The 17,719-nt window shown below is 42.0% G+C and overlaps 2 protein-coding genes across 2 annotated transcripts in view; one reads left to right on the forward strand and one right to left on the reverse strand.

Moving 5' to 3' along the window:
• Window positions 1-6,421: 6,421 nt before the first annotated feature.
• Window positions 6,422-17,719, reverse strand: part of LOC134207423 (uncharacterized) — a 40,945-nt gene continuing 29,647 nt past the window's right edge. The window contains exons 3-5 of the mRNA XM_062683149.1: window positions 8,668-9,001; window positions 7,539-7,598; window positions 6,422-7,432 (exon numbers count right to left, since the gene is read on the reverse strand). Of these exons, the coding sequence (XP_062539133.1) occupies window positions 6,899-7,432; window positions 7,539-7,598; window positions 8,668-9,001 (928 nt within the window). The 3' untranslated portion in view covers window positions 6,422-6,898. The remainder of the gene's footprint in view (window positions 7,433-7,538; window positions 7,599-8,667; window positions 9,002-17,719) is intronic.
• LOC134207688 (cuticle protein 5-like) lies at window positions 8,308-9,603 on the forward strand. The gene is made up of 2 exons (XM_062683484.1): window positions 8,308-8,465; window positions 8,575-9,603. Exons 1-2 carry the CDS (start codon window positions 8,454-8,456, stop codon window positions 9,115-9,117), a joined length of 555 nt encoding a protein of 184 aa, XP_062539468.1. The 5' UTR covers window positions 8,308-8,453; the 3' UTR covers window positions 9,118-9,603.

Consider the following 17,719-nt stretch of genomic DNA (forward strand, 5'->3'; position numbering starts at 1 on the left):
AATCTGTTTTGTTGAACTAATTTCATCCTATCTTGTAAATCCATTTGTTTAAATTCTCCACATTCTGTTGTTTTATGGCGTAATTTGCAGACAAAACAAGTAATACCTGGTTTAGCAGTAACCTGCTTTCGATCATTATTAATTGAATGTACATTCACAGGCTTATTCAACCGTTTGGGTTGCTCCGACAACATGATAACCGCTAAATCTCTTGCGGTTTTAGCCAATTGTAGAATACTTCTAATGTCGGAGCCCTTAACTGAATTTGGTTTTGTGCATTAGCTGCTACCTGATTATGAGCGTTTGCCGCTGCCTGGAGTTCTGTAACATGTTTCAACCAACTCTGGTACAAACTGGATGGCAGCCTACCACTTAAATCTTTTAACAATCTCTGATCGTTAAGGTAATCTTCCTGCTTTAGAAGTTTCATGTTTGTTACCATGTTTTGTAAAGCGGAAATGAAATCAATCATAGTTTTGGGATTATCCATCCTAGGAGGTTTAGCAGACATCAACTCGTCTAATAAACCATTGTAAACCACTTGCGGTCTACCAAATTGTTGCTCAAGGCGGACTAAAACGGATGGAACGTTATCCGCATCTACCATAAGCGGGGCTACTGAAGTCATAGCTTTCCCTTTAAGATATTTATGCAGTCTATTTAAATTGTCTAAATTCGAAAATCCTCCAGCAACTGTAGTTGTATCGAAGGCTGTCTTAAAACGAGGCCATACTTTATAACAACCATCAAAATATGGGAGTTCTGCTAGAGATTGTCTAGCTAGCAAATTTACTATTTGATTCGAAGAGGCTGTTGTATGATTAACCGGCACATTTGAGGGAGTAGAAGCATAAGAAGTAGAAGGGGATACAATTGAAGATGATTCACTTTTTTCCATTTTCAGATTCATTATTTTAAAAATTCTTGAAACATCTTATTTTGAGCTTCTTGTGTTTCCTTGTGAATTTTCAAGAATGTATCTAGTCCTCTAGATTCTTTCTCTTCAAATATTTTTAGTTTAGAGTAAATCTCTAAACATCGTGGACATTGCCAGGTTTCTTCTTCCTTAGGTAAAGATTCTAAATTGACACAAGATTGATGAAACCATAAAAGGCAATCATCGCATTGAATCATTGACTCTCTTTCATCGGAACGAGTGCAGAGCTTACAATTTCCCTTCTTATTTTCTTTATAAACAATTTGCAACATTTTGCTACTTTAACTGAAACGGGATCACTGCACCAAAACTGACAAATTATTTTTCACACGAAACTTTCTGATAGAACTTTCGTCCTAAATCTCTAATGATCTAACTTATCACTTATTACTAACCCTCTGATCTAACTTCGCTACCACTCGTCTCTAGATGGATTGACTTGGTCGACCGTCCGTCGCGCCCAAGAGCCTTTTTCACCACAGTCACGAATTTCTTCTTTGTAATTTGACTTGGCCGACTGTCCGTCGCGTCCAAGGACCTTTTCACTTCTTGCTTGTTGCAAATAATTCTCGGGTTACTTCCGAGAATTGATTGATTACTCTCAATGCACTTTCACCGTTATCGTTCTTTTACCTAGACCAATCACCCGTCGTGTCTTAGGATTTCACTATCAAAGCAAGAACTAGTCACAACGGTCACCGTGAGGAAAACACTTAATTCCTCTCTGGAACGCCACCAAATGTTTCTTTAACCAAGAAACCTACTCTTCTCACGATGACACCGATTTCGCAAAAATCAATGAGAGACGGTCTTTCTTTTCTGACAAATGAAGAATGAACTCTACTCTAACGATGCTGAGATGGTAATAATTTTATTTCCTATTTCTACTTACAATTATGGATTTTCTTATGTCTAAGTTTTACCTGATCCTAACGTCTTTACCTGACCTGACGCCGATCTTCCCGCCACGCCGTCATCACGGGTAGTTTATCATTTCTTTCGTCGTCTCTTGGCTTTGTTTATTTATTGTCTTTCGGTGACGCACCAAACCATATTCGCATTCCGACCCTATCATAAACGTACATTTTCTTATCTTTATGCTAAACTTTATTGCTCAGACATCAACACTAATATTCATGTGTTTTTATAAAACTACTATACAACTACGATTCAGAAGACCTAAACAATTTGCCCCCCTAATCGAAATCCTGGCTACGCCCATGGCCGAACGAATTGAATCCGTGCAATGACGCTTCCTACGATTTGCTCTGCGTAGACTACCGTGGAGAGATCCATTACGCCTTCCAAGTTATGAAAGCCGCTGTCGGCTAATCGATCTGGAGCCGCTAAGAGAACGCCGTAACACCGCTTGAGCTGTACTTGTTGCAGACGTTTTGCAAGGCCGAATAGATTGTAGTGACATTTTGAACAGATTAATATTAACGTACAACCGAGAACACTTCGCAATAACGCTATGTTAAGAATGCCATTTCGTCGGACTAACTACAGTATGAACGGTAGTATTGAAGGATTACAGCGTATATTCAACAGGGTTTCTACAATATTCGACTTCAACCTGCCCTGTCAGACGTTGCGTCGAAGATTCAAAGAATTTTCACATCGAAATAGATAGCTGTTTTAGTGTTTGTGTCCATTTTTTGACGATATGTATACTTATATTTTTTGACGTAGGACTACGTCTGTGTTTTCTATATTGGGGTACACTTTACGGTTGCGAAAGTCGGGACCGTCACGAAAATATGATAGACATAAAACTTTAATATCTAAGCCGTTTCTCGGTAGATTTTCAATTTTTTTGGACCATTCGATCAAGGATGAGTCAACGCTTCTTTGTGTTTATTTGAAAATATTGATTTTTAACTATTTATTATCGATAATTGATGAAAAGTTTAGAAATAGGTAAACTAACCAATCACGTACATGCATCACTAGCACAGACATCAAAAATCAATCACTTGCGGGTTTGGATCTAATCCTCAGTTTGAACAAGATTTTACGCAGAGCAGACGCATCAAAGCGATCGCAGCGGAGCGGATCACGAAGGCGCTAATAACATTTTCAAAGAAAATCCATCGCATTGGTGGTGGTGCTCGATGTGTTGCTGCAGATCATTCAACCTCAACGAACCAGAATTTCATATGAAGAAAAGGTTGACCATAAAAATAGCACTGTGGCGATTAGGGATGGGAAAAGTCAAATTTTCAAAAAATCGAGTTTGATTAAACTCACCCGCGATCTTACTTTTAAATAATCAAGTGATAACAATTCGCTAGCGATTAAGAATCGTTTGAAAATCGCTTATTGAAGCATTTACCGTTACATTTTGAACTCTTTTCCTTACACCCATGAAACCATAACGCCAAATAAAAGATATAACGGGACTGTTGACAATTAGCTGATATTAATAAAGATTAATGTGTGAATAAAAATTCTGTGTTTATTATCGTTTGAGAAATTTTTTTGAGAAGTTGTCGCCGGCGACAACAGTATACTGTTTTCGCCTGAAAACTGCAATCATTATTGTCTGATAATTATTCAGCACAACACTGGTGGCGATCCGGACCGCCAGTGCCGATGCTAACAATTTATTACAATTTGTGGTGTCAGTTAGCTGGGAAGGCGCATTGGGAAAAGAAAATTGGTTCTTCTCAGGACCAACATTTTATTGAAAGATAGAGTTAATTGCGAAAATGGACTGTTTCGGTGGCATCGGGTTTGGCGTGTTAGTTTGGTTGCTGTTAGTGATTCCATCCATTAAAATTCACTACATCATCTCCTTCCGACGCGCTATCAAATTCGCTATTTGCGATTGAGTTTTGCACTTTGAAGAAAGTTTATTTCGGATAGTCGGATCCAGGCTTGTAAAATGTCATCTGCATGTCATTTGACTAATTTGTTCATAACTTTCTTTAGAAGCCAAATTTACTTCATATTTTTGGATGTACTCTTAACGCTTGAGTAGGGCTATATTTTTGTCAAAGGGTACATTGCTCTAAATATAACATCTGAGGCTGGAGAGGAAGACTTTCCAAAATGTCACGTGTCATTTGATTGACATTTTGCCTCTCACGCCCCAGATTACATATTTACAGCAATGTCTTATTAGACAATGTTGTAGGCACAGGGCTATAAGTTCGACATACCTCAGGAGCTGATAGCTAACTTCTGAACAAGTTCTGGAAAAATTATACAAACGAATGCAAATGACATTTTCCAACACTGGTCGGATCAACCTTCTTTTGTATAAAATCAATGAAGACGCCACCTCAGTGGAAACTTTACACAGCAACCACCCATCGGTGAACGTCGCTCGGACAGACAGGTGCCGAAAGCTAATGTTTTGCAATATGAAGAAACTCTGAAGAAACTGTTGTCGTTCCTCACAACAATACGCATCTAAGATAAACTACATCTCATAACCAAATTCAGAATCGAGAAAATTTCATAGGATTCTTAGAATTTGTCATTCTTTGAACGGTCCGTTGTCTGCGGAATCTCGATCAAAATGGCTCGCGCGCCGAAAAGCAGCTTTCTTATATCTAATGAAGTAATTCCATTAGTCCCGCCCCTTCATTGAGTGCACATTATATTTATACCCATATCAGATCACAAAGGGCGGGGCTAACGAACTTTATTTATTAAATACAAGAAAGCTGCTGTTCAGCGCGCGCGAGCCATTTTGATCGGAATTCCATAGAGGGCAGTTCGACATTCAATGCTCGCTTAACTTTTCAAAAGGTCCCAAGTAACATTTTTTTTTATGATTTAATCTGAATAATGTAATCAACATATTTAATGTTTATCTGTTTATTGCAATAATCAAATTAAATCGTTAAAAGAATGTTACTTAGGATCTTTGGAAAGTTAAGCGAGAATGCAACGGAGCGGACACAGCAGCACTGAGTGGGTGGCAATGCTGAAAATTTATTTCAATTTTTGGAGGCTTAGCAAAAAATCATAAAGTGGCGGTCGGACAGTTGCAACGAAAGGTGTCGACAAGCGATTGGATGTAGTTAGTTATTGGACAGAAGGGGCATTGGGAAAAGAAAATTGGTTCTTCTCAGGACCAGCATTTTATGGAAAGAAAGCGTTAATTGCGAAAATGGATTGTTTCGGAGGCATCGGGCTTAGCGTGGTAGCTTGGTTGCTGTTAGTTATTTCATCCGTTCAAATTAATTGCATCATCTCCCTCCGCCGCGCTATCAAATTTGCTAGTAACGATTGAGTTTTGCATTAAGAAAGTTCACATCGGATTGTCGTATCAACCGCCTTTTGTATGCATAAAGACCTTTTTGGAGGACACCATCCTCAAAAATGGCCACAATAAAAGAGAAATAAGCAGAATCAGAAGTGGCGTGAAACCAAACGCAAATATATGTATTTGCAACGTTTGGTTTTCACCCGCGATGTAAGCGTACGTGGCAAAATAAGGATTGTGATGTTCCCGACTGAAAGCCAGTCGACTGGCTTCAGTGGCCGACAAGTCATGTTAATTCAACGATTAGAGACTCAAAGTCCATCCAACTGGAAACAACTATTCGACTTCTTGATTTAGTTGGCCTCCGAACAGTTCGCTCAATGTTAATGAAACAACATAAATTATTATGGAAAATATTATCAATTTCGAATAGCTACGTAGTCCTACGTCACCTTTGCGTACAACCTGATTGGGCTGCACCTTTGAGTCTTTTATATTCTACTCGAGTCAAGTACAGCCTTACAGTTGAGGTCGAAATACCTAATCGAATACCTGGTTGGCTACTGCGTCGATAAAGAGGTCGAAATACGTATCTGTAAAGATTATAATGTGGTGGAATTTAATTAAATAGCACTAAACTCGCCTTATGACAGGTGAATGAGAAAGAATTACCCGTTACATGTAACTCGTTCTATGCAAATCGGTAAAGGATAAATACCCAAACAATGAGTGAGATTTTTTTACGCGTTTTTCATGTGAAAATATTTTCGCTATAACTTCGTAACCCATGGACCGATCTGGCAAATTTTCAATAAGAAACTAGCGCTCAACTTCTTTTTTAGACAGATTTAGATGGGGCTGACACAACAGCCAAACAAGTTTGTTAAGCACGATTAACACCAGTATTGTATTGAATTTCCTCATAGGCCTAATAATCACAATGAGGGACTAAATTGTTATCAATCTACATTGCATTAAGGTGATTATAGAATAAAGCCAGAAATCGGCCATTTTGTAAACCACGTGTTTTTGCAATATTTTTTTCAAGAACACGAGATGAAAGAACCTAAACTCAAGTGGGGCTAAAATAATAGTAGATCCTTTGCTTAGTTATGCTGAACAATCATAATCTGAGTTTCGGCACTGTACGAAAACTATTACGCCAGATTTGGGCTTTTGAAAATATATGTAGATAAACGTGTGATGAATTTGAAATTCACCACGGGCTTCATTGTATAATCACCTGAGGCAAAACACACATGAAATAAGATTCTTGAAATCCTTTGCTTTGCATTTATTAGTTCCATTCAGTTCAGTAGATAAGATCAGCTACGAAATGTAAACATGGCTGCGCATCATGAAATTGACCGTGACTCACTATTTTCTATTGCAGAATCTCTTTGGTTTTCTTATTATCTAAGTTTGGATCTTTGGTCGATTTGACGTTTCTATGAAGCTACTCCCACAAATTGCTTAGCCTAAACTTTTTCGATAGATGTCGGTTTTTACAAAAGGTGTGCTGAGAACTGGCAAGATGTTATTCCGATGACATTTGTGGGAGAATTCTTCCTTTATGACAAGTCTGTGTGGCACTCAATAGTTGTGTGTGCATTACGGCGCAAGCACATGCTTTGTGAAATACAGTCGATTAAGGGCACCAAGAATGGTTCAAATGATGAATTATTTACAAGTGGCTATTTCCTAAGATTTGGCATTTTTGGCTGTGCGTTGTTTTGCATGGCTTAGTATTGTCCACCCTCGTACAAATGTGGCTTGTAGGAGCCATCATCTTCGTGTCCAATGCCGTTGTCGGACCATGCTCCTGCTCCATATGTGCCATATGAGCCAGCCTTAGCCAGTGCATTTAGGTGGAAAGCCGTGGCATGCTGGACTTCGGGGGTATCGACCGGAACACCCTTGTGGATAACTGGGATGTGGATTGGTCCGTGCCACTTCTGCACATGAACATCGCCTCCATAGTGATCATCATCATGGTGAGCATACCCGGCGACCTTAGCGTGAGCGGCAGCGTGGAAGGCCTTGGCGTGCTGAACTTCGGGGGTATCGACAGGGACGCCCTTGTGAATCACCGGAATGTGGATGGGTCCATGCCACTTCTGTACATGGACATCGTGATGATCCCAATGACCACCACCGACACCGGCGGCTGCGTGGGCGGCAAAGTGAGCAGCCTTGGCAGCGGCTACTTCAGGAGTGTCCAAAGGAATGTACGATCCGGAGCAAACCGAAGCAACCAGCAGCACTGATCCCAACACCTGCAATATTCAAAGACAGGAACAACGGTTGATACTAAATCACTTAGAACATTCTTCGAGTTTAAAAATCTTTAAATCACATTTAAAAAGCACAGAAAACACTTACGAAGGCTTTCATTGTTAAATTTGGATTGTTTTGCAAAGCAAAAGACAAAAGTGCACAAAACTATTGAGTGCTCTTGTAAATCCGAACCTCCAGGTTGATCTGAATCAAACGAGGACTGTTCGTTGACTGTGCCTTTCCAAGAAGCGTGGAAGCAGTTTTATACAATTCAGCAAGTATCCATCGTTTTTCGATTAATTTATTTCCATGACTAACCAACATAAATCACACGTGACGCCCTTCTGGAATTTGTTTACTTCTCTCACAGCATGTTTCGAGTTGAATTTTGTTGAGTGATAGAAAAATTGCAATATTAAGTAATTTGTGATAGATGAAAAACGTGTAGCACCCAAAATAGTTTGTATTGTCTAATTTGATTCAAATTTATTTATTGAAGTATCAAATTCTTACTCAGTACAAGAAAATGCTCGAAAAATAGTGTTCAAGCACAGTTTTATAATTCATATTTTGATAGTTCTTGTTACGTAGAATAGTTCTAAATCTTATATGGATGACTCTCTCATCTTTCATTGCTTGAGCAATCAGGAGCGAGTTTCCACCCATCTCGAACGTCGAAGGAAAGAATACGTTCACTAATTACTGGAAAGCGAAAGGCATGCAAAGCAGCCACTGATGCACGAAGACCAACCGGGCGGCGGCGGCGGCGCCCTGAACGGTAATGAAAACACGAAGATGAAAACGCTAGGTGCATAAAATTTTCGAAAATGGTCAGCTAATGAGTGGCGATGATGGTTAGTTGCTAAACTGTATAAAACTGCTTCCTCGCCACTCGGAAAGGCACAGTCCGCGAACAGTCCTCGTTTGGTTCAGATCAACCTGGAGGTTTGCGTTTACAAGAGCACTCAATAGTTTTGTCCACTGTTGTCTTTTGCTTTGCAAAACAATCCAATTTTAACAATGAAAGCCTTCGTAAGTACTTCCGGTGGTGATAACAACTTATTGATTAGTGAAAATATATTTAAAGACTTTACCTGAAGTGATTAATTAACCATTGTTGTGTTCTACTCGTCCGTTCCAGGTGTTGGGATCAGTGCTTATGGTTGCTTCGGTTTGCTCCGGATCGTACATTCCTTTGGACACTCCTGAAGTAGCCGCTGCCAAGGCTGCTCACTTTGCCGCCCATGCAGCCGCCGGTGTTGGTGGTGGTCATTGGGATCATCACGATGTCCATGTACAGAAGTGGCATGGACCCATCCACATCCCAGTAATTCACAAGGGCGTCCCTGTGGATACCCCCGAAGTTCAGCACGCCAAGGCCTTCCACGCTGCCGCTCACGCTAAGGTCGCCGGGTATGCTCACCATGATGATGGCCACTATGGAGGCGATGTCCATGTGCAGAAGTGGCACGGACCAATCCACATCCCAGTGATCCACAAGGGTGTTCCAGTCGATACCCCCGAAGTCCAGCACGCCACGGCTTTCCACCTGAACGCTCTGGCTAAGGCTGGCTCATATGGCTCATATGGCTCATATGGAGCAGGAGCATGGTCCGACAACGGCATTGGACACGAAGATGATGGCTCCTACAAGCCGCATTTGTACGAGGGTGAACAATACTAAGCCATGCAAATCAACGCACTGCTAGCTGTCGAATATGCCAAATCTTAGGAAATAGCCAATAGTAAACCGTTTAACATTCTGACCATGTCTGGTACCTTGAAGCGACTGTATTTCACAAAGCATGTGCACGCGCCGCAAATTACACACAACTATTGAGTGCCACACAGACTTGTCACAAAGGAAGAATTCTTCCACAAATGTCATCGGAATAACATCTTGCCGGTTCTCAGCACACCTATTGTAGAAACTAACATCTATCGAAATAGTTTGTGCTAAACAGTTTGTGGAAGTAGCTTCATAGAAACGTCAAATCGACCAAAGATCCAAACTTAGATAATAAGAAAACCAAAGAGATTCTGCGATAGAATAATAAGTGAGTCACGATCAATTACTTAACGCGCAGCCGTGTACATACTTCGAAACTGATCTTGCTTACTGAACTGAATGAAACTACTGAATGCAAAGCAAAGGATTTAAAGAATCTAATTTTCTGTGTTATTTTTATAGTTGTAGTTGTGAATTGATGACAATTTATTCCCATGCCGTGAAATCGTACCTTGACAGCTCCCAACTCAATTCAATCAAACTGTATTGCCTAATTACTAAGTATGTTTTGATCACCGGAATGGAAACTACTGTTATATATGTTGGAAAGCTTGATTTGATCATGTGCACAACATTAGCTCGAAACATGTATTGGAGATAACCATTTCCTTCGGTAGGGTTCGAACCCACGACCCCAGTATGATAGACAGGTGCGTTATCTACTAAGCTACGAATGACCTCCATCGTCCTCCGCAACTTGGCGGGTACTGTCGACCAACTGACAGCAATCTCACACAACCTCCACTTGATCGAGCGGAACTGTTTCAATTCAAATCCTCCAATATCTATAATATCCCTTTTTTCAGAGTACTTTCGTTATGGTACTGTTGCAAATTTATCATAATATTTATGTTTTGAAAATTTTAATGAATTTGTGGCAGAAATTCAGGTAATTTGTTATCTAAAACTTAATTGTATTATTATTATTTATTCAGACTAAGGCCGAAGTGGCCTGTGCGGTATATAAGAGTCTTCTCCATTCGGCTCGGTCCATGGCTACACGTCGCCAACCACGCAGTCTGCGGAGGGTCCGCAAGTCATCTTCCACCTGATCGATCCACCTTGCCCGCTGCGCACCTCGCCTTCTTGTGCCCGTCGGATCGTTATCGAGAACCATTTTCACCGGGTTACTGTCCGACATTCTGGCTACGTGCCCGGCCCATCGCAGTCGTCCGATTTTCGCGGTGTGAACGATGGATGATTCTCCCAACAGCTGATGCAATTCGTGGTTCATTCGCCTCCTCCACGTACCGTCCGCCATCTGCACCCCACCATAGATGGTACGCAGCACTTTCCTTTCGCAAACTCAAGTGCGCGTTGGTCCTCTACGAGCATCGTCCAGGTCTCGTGTCTGTAGAGGACTACCGGTCTAATTAGCGTTTTGTAGATAGTCAGTTTGGTACGGCGGCGAACTCTATTCGATCGGAGCGTCTTGCGGAGTCCAAAGTACGTACGATTTCCAGCCACTATGCGTCTCCGAATTTCTCTGCTGGTGTCATTTTCAGCAGTCACCAGTGAGCCCAAGTACACAAATTCTTCTACCACCTCGATTTCGTCACCACCGATGCAAACTCGCGGTGGGTGGCTCACATTGTCTTCTCTTGAACCTCTGCCTATCATGTACTTCGTCTTCGACGTGTTGATGACTAGTCCGATCCGCTTAGCTTCCCTCTTCAGTCTGATGTAGGCTTCCTCCATCTTCTCAAAGTTACGTGCCATAATATCTATGTCGTCGGCGAAACCAAATAGCTGGACGGACTTATTGAAAATTGTACCACTCGTGTTAATCCCTGCTCTTCGTATTACCCCTTCCAAAGCGATGTTGAATAGCAAACACGAAAGACCATCACCTTGCCGTAACCCTCTGCGGGTTTCGAAGGGACTCGAGAATGCCCCTGAAACTCGAACTACGCACATCACCCGATCCATCGTCGCTTTGATCAATCGTGTCAGTTTATCCGGAAAACCGTGTTCGTGCATTAGCTGCCATAGCTGGTCCCGATCGATTGTATCATATGCGGCTTTGAAGTCGATGAATAGATGATGTGTGGGAACGTTGTATTCGCGGCATTTCTGCAGTACTTGGCGAATGGCGAACACCTGGTCCGTGGTGGAGCTTACGCCCATAACCCCCCGCGAACTCCCTTGCAGGTGGTGCTAGTCGACGGCATAAAATGTGGGAGAGTATTTTGTAGGCGGCGCTCAGCAATGTGATTGCGTGGTAATTGCTACAATCCAGCTTATCGCCCTTTTGTAGATGGGACACACGACACCTTCCATCCACTCCTGCGGCAAAACTTCCTCCTCCCAAATCTTGGTAATGACCCAGTGCAGCGCTCTAGCCAGTGCCTCACCACCGTGTTTAAATAGCTCTCCTGGTAGTTGGTCAACCCCAGGGGCTTTGTTGTTCTTCAGCCGGCCAATCTCCTCCTGGATTTCCTGGAGATCCGGAGCCGGTAGAATTATGTCCTGCGCGCGTTCTCCCAGGTCCATCACCATACCGCCATCTTCGTCTGCCACATCGCCATTCAGGTGCTCTTCGTAGTGCTGCCGCCACCTTTGGATCACCTCACGCTCGTTCGTAAGAAGGTTCCCGTTTATGCCCTTACACATATCAGGCTGTGGCACGTGGCCCTTACGTGAACGGTTTAACTTCTCATAGAACTTTCGTGTGTTATTAGCGCGGTACAGTTGCTCCGTTTCTTCACGGTCTCGATCTTCCTGCTGGCGCTTTTTCCTCCGGAAAATCGAGTTTTGTCTGTTCCGCGCCTGTTTATATCGTGCCTCGTTCGCCCTCGTGCGGTGTTGCAGCAATCTCGCCCATGCTGCATTCTTCTCTTCCACTAACTGCTCACATTCGCCGTCATACCAGTCGTTTCTCTGATCCGGGGCACCGTGCCTAGTGCAGCGGTTGCGGTGCTACCAATGGCGGATCGAATATCTCTCCAGCCATCTTCAAGAGACGCTGCGCCTAGCTGCTCTTCCGTTGGAAGTGCCACTTCCAGCTGCTGCGCGTATTCTTGGGCTAGTCTACCGTCTTGTAGCCGCCCAATGTTAAGCCGCGGCGTCCGACTTCGACGCGTGTTGTACACCGTCGAGAGTTTTGAGCGCAGGCATACTGCAACGAGGTAGTGGTCGGATTCAATATTCGCACTGCGGTAAGTGCGGACATTCGTGATGTCGGAGAAGAATTTACCGTCGATTAGAACGTGATCGATTTGGTTTTCCGTTTCTTGGTTAGGTGATCGCCATGTGGCCTTGTGGATATTTTTGCGGGGAAAGAAGGTGCTTCGGACTACCATTCCGCGGGAGGCTGCGAAGTTTATGCATCGTTGGCCGTTGTCATTCGATACGGTGTGCAGACTATCCGGTCCGATGACCGGTCTATACATTTCTCCTTCCTACCTGTGCGTTCATGTCACCGATGACGATTTTAACGTCCCGCAGTGGGCATCCATCGTATGTCTGCTCCAGCTGTGCGTAGAACGCTTCTTTCTCGTCGTCGGGTCTCCCTTCGTGTGGGCAGTGCACGTTGATGATGCTATAGTTGAAGAAACGGACTTTAATCCTCAGCTTGCACATCCTTGCGTTGATTGGCTGCCACCCAATCACGCGTTGGCGCATCTTACCCAGCACTATGAAGCCGGTTCCCAGCTCGTTGGTGGTGCCACAGCTTTGGTAGAAGGTAGCCGCTCGATGCCCGCTTTTCCACACTTTCTGTCCTGTCCATCAAATCTCCTGCAGCGCCACGACGTCGAAGTTGCGGGGATGTAATTCATCGTAGATCATCCTGTCGCAACCTGCGAAACCTAGCGACTTGCAATTCCATGTTCCAAGCTTCCAATCGTGATCCTGTATTCGTCGCCTAGGTCTTTGCCGATTATATCGAGTCGCATTATCTCTTATATTGTTCGTAATGATTGGTTTTCTAGGCGGCTTATTGGGCCTGCGCAAACCTCCTGTCTCGTCGGAGGGCCGTCGTGTCAGGGCTGTTTAGCGTCCCACCTAACACCAGGACTTGGGCTTGTGCGCTTTGAGCGGCACACGGTCGCTTTGGTGGGGCCTACTTGCGGATACATGCAGCTTTTTATAGAGGTTTAACAGGGCCCACTGTCAAACCCCACCACATCCTAGGCAAGCCCCACAACTCGCAGATGGCCTGGGGAGGGATCGTCAAGCCCTTGGACATAGTCCCTGCTGCCCGCTAAGAACTCAACTGTATGAGTACTTATTAACAAAGGACGACTATCTATTTGTTGGAACCGGAAATCGAACCTGAAACAAACAAGATATGGTCATTTCTTTAGAATCGGTTCCGATCAACGGTTTTAATTGCAATCGAATTACAAATTCGTTAATAAAAAACAGTGAAGATTTTTTTTCTAACTAATTTAAATTTTCTCCTATTTCCATCAAGTAGTGAGGCAATTAAAAAATTAATTTAGTTCGTGATTAATCCTAGCAAGCATGGGCTACAAATGGTGAGTTGACATCTGGTACCCTAATCCATTTCAGACCCATGTAACACCCTACATAGCACTGGTTCTTACAAGTTCCAATCCTACGCTTCCACAGGTCTGTCGATGACAATTCACCGCCAGTGAAGGGTTGCATCAAATATACTATACAGTGCACTCTCTCTTACTCGATATTGAAGGGACCATCGAGCTAGGGAGGTATCGAGATAGCGAACACATTTTTTTTTCAAAATTCAAAAACTTTTCTTAGCATGTAGAAATGTGATGAAGAATCATTTGGCTGAATGCCATTTGGCCGAAAGGGTCATTTGACCGAAAAGGTCATTTAGCCGAACGCCATTCGGCCGAATATTTAACATTGCTTATTCATTAAGTAAAGTAAAACGTGAGATGTTCGAGGTAAATAGTGGGAAGTGGGGAACTGAAAGGTGAGAACTGAGACTTGAAAGATGAGATGTTCAAATCCAGTACAGAGCAGTTAGCTAGAAGTGAGTACTGAGAAATGGAAGTGTTTACTGAGTTGAGGAGATGAGCGCAGCTTCTTCTTATCTTCTTCTTATTGGCATTACATCCCCACACTGGGACAGAGCCGCCTCGCAGCTTAGTGTTCATTAAGCACTTCCACAGTTATTAACTGCGAGGTTTCTAAGCCAGGTTACCATTTTTGCATTCGTATATCATGAGGCTAACACGATGATACTTTTATGCCCAATCCGAAAATTGCCTAGACCGGCACCGGGAATCGAACCCAGCCACCCTCAGCATGGTCTTGCTTTGTAGCCGCACGGCTAAGGAGGGCCCCAGCAGCAGTGCCATTAAATCTCAATATCAATTGAAGTGTTTGACCTGAAAATAGACATATCCTACGTAGATCTCAATTCAATAGCTCCTGTCTATTCAATTGATAGCCTTATTCAGCTAAAATTGTTTGTTGGGTAATTAACACCCAAAAGGCCGAGCTCTTTGAGAAAGCGATTTTTGATTTTGAAAAAATTATAACTTTTTTATTTTTCGTCCAATCTTGATGAAATTTTGACACAAGGTCCAATTTTTATTCTAGTTCTTTTATTCTATTTCCAGATTCTCTTGGGGTACCAGCAAACTGGTGTTTGGGGTATTTCACCAGTTACTCCATTTTTCTCCATGGAACGCATATCAAACAGTATAAAACAATATTGCCACACTAATAACGAGTCTCATAGCGATTTTTCTGAAAGTTAGTCTTCCATACGGACATCCCCAGGAAGCTTCCAAATGTCCCCAGGGAACCTGTAAAGGGGACATTTTCGATTTTGCTCCGCAACATGTCGTGCGACGGCTCTTTCTTAACATTTTTGCATAATTATACTCGCTATTGTTATAAAAGTCATAAAAGTTATAAAAGTAGTCTATGGTCAGTTTGGCCACTCTTGTGACGCCCAGAATGCCCCCAGGGAACCTGTAAAGGGGACGATTTCGCTCTGAAACATGTGCGACGGCTCTTTCTTCACATTTTTTTATGATTGGACGATAATTAGTATCACCCCTTGCAGCAGCTTCCGTGATATCACCCCTTGCAGCAGCACTAACCTATCCATCATCTCCTAGTCGAAAAACTCCATAAATGCTTTTTTAGGTGAACTTATTTTACTTAAACTTAGATTGAAACTTTTGTCATATTCAAGTTTTGCATCGTTTTTACGAACTTTGGAAGGTCGCTTTGTTGACCACTTAAAATCTCCTTATTTGTTAAAAAATGTCGTTTCATCCTCTTCGTATGCAAACGGATGCTCTTCAAAAAGCTCTTCGTCGCTGTTCAGATCACAGACGAATTCGTCGACATCAGAATGCACGTTGACTAGATCCAACTCCGATGAGCTCTCCATTTTCACAGCAGGCCAATCTCAATATCACTTGACAACTGGATTTGAAAATTTTATCGATACGAAGAAAAGTAAGATTTAAAATGCAGATAAAAACAAGCTCTTTTTGGATCTATATACTGTCGCAACCGGCTTCTATTTGCAAAAGGCTGTAAATGATGTATCACCGAATATCTTGTGTTTCATCGATGCCCACATAATATAATACAATGGGATTATAGAATTCCAAGAATTTTGACGATGCCAGTCATTGATTTTGATGCGGCACCAGTCAAAAGAGGAGCAAATAGAAACAGGCTTCGCTATTATTCACGCTTGACATCGTAAACATATATGAAAGCAAGTAGAACTACGGTATTCGTTAGAATGTTTAGAGTAAAATCAAAGCCAAAGGCTGATTGTTTCATAGTTACAAGCGATGGGAGCATTCTGTCATTTCTACCTGATATTCCGTATATTGTCTCTTACGATATCCTACTAGCCCTTCGCTACTTACAGTAACCTCGGAGTAATCTATATGTGCACACATAGAAATAGTTTAAAGAACTAGTGGTGCTGTCTTTAAGTCGGAGGAAAAGTAAACTTTTAACCAGGACTTACTGGAGAATCTGAGGAGCAGAATTATGATGTTTCAAATATTCAAGAAAAAACTGAACTGTGTGAAAGTTTATGGAAAATAATGATGGCTTTCATACATAAATATTTTTTTTTCCCTTAAGTGTGTTACGGTTTACGATATATCGTATTTATAGTCCTCGCTACCAACAGCAGTATCAGAAATAAAATATAATTATCGCGCATTTGTGCGCCCTCATGCAACATGAAAAGATAAATCTTAAGAGCGGGAAATGTTTGACAACTAAGTAACTGCAAAATATGTTGGCTCATGGGAATATTTTCATGATACCCCTTCACTTGAGATCAAAAAAACGAATCTATCAGCAGCACCCCGGTCTATAGTACATTTTTTGCAGTAGCGGACTTGACACGAGAAATTGTTTTTTCGCCATAGCACCTTTCGGCTCAGTTGATCATATGCTGACCGATTCTGTAATTTCGATCTTATGTTTTTATGCTTGAGGCTTAGTCAACAATAACTTGAAAAAAAAATTAGGGTGAAGTTCTGAGAAAAACCCTATTGGGATCCTGATCAGCATCGGCTCGAGATTCTAAGAGGCATCCACTCAGAATTATGAGCAGTATTCGTTCGAGATTCTAAACTAAATCCGTCTGGAATTCTAAACAGACTCTATTTGAGATTCTGAAACGAATCTGTTCGGGATTCAGAATTTCAAACAGAATGCAGTTCTACTTTTCACTTTTCACATCTCCCTTCTCACTTTTAAGTTCGCACTTCTTACTTCGCACTACTCATTTCGCACTTCGCACTTCTCCCTTCTCACTTTTTACTTCATACTTCTCACTTTTCACTTCCCGCTTCTCATTTTCATGTCTCACTTTTCACTACGCTTCCCAATTTTAAAGATTCACTTTTCACTTTTCATTTCTCACTTCTCACTTCTCATTTTTTACTTCACACTTAGCACTTCCACTTAACACTTTTTTTCTCACTTCTAACTCTGCACTCACTTCATACTTCTCACTTTTCATTCTCTTTTTTCACTTCTCACTTTTACTTCTCATTTCTCAATTCACTTTCTGCTTCTCACGTCTTATTTCTTATGAAGAGTGAGAAATGTCTTACTCTTCTCTTCTCGCTGTGCACTTCATGTAATTCTCATTACTAACTTTTCACTACTCACTACTAACTTGTCGGTGCTCTGGCAAAGCGCAGCAAGCGGCTTTTTAACTGACTTGTAATCAGGCATTGCAATTTATCCCATCATTCGATCTTCTGAGCAAAGATACTGATGATATGCTGGGATATCGCCATGGATGTTCGCCATGGAGAAAAAATTTTTCACTGCTTTTATTGTAGCAACGCCCTCGCAACGTGAACAAACAAAAGATATTTTAGTTACTAGATAAAGATTGTCGCTTCGGTTCCCTTTGTTCTGCTGTCCGAAACATGTGTGGTACATACCTGTCAAATCGTATGGATTTTCCTTCTTTGACATTTAGCTCCCCTATCCTCGCCAGCAAAAGATGTTCCGGACAGCGACGACAGCGACAATCTTTATCTAGTAACTAAAATAT

The sequence above is a fragment of the Armigeres subalbatus genome, chromosome 1, assembly GCF_024139115.2.
Source record: "Armigeres subalbatus isolate Guangzhou_Male chromosome 1, GZ_Asu_2, whole genome shotgun sequence".
Taxonomy (NCBI): domain Eukaryota; kingdom Metazoa; phylum Arthropoda; class Insecta; order Diptera; family Culicidae; genus Armigeres; species Armigeres subalbatus.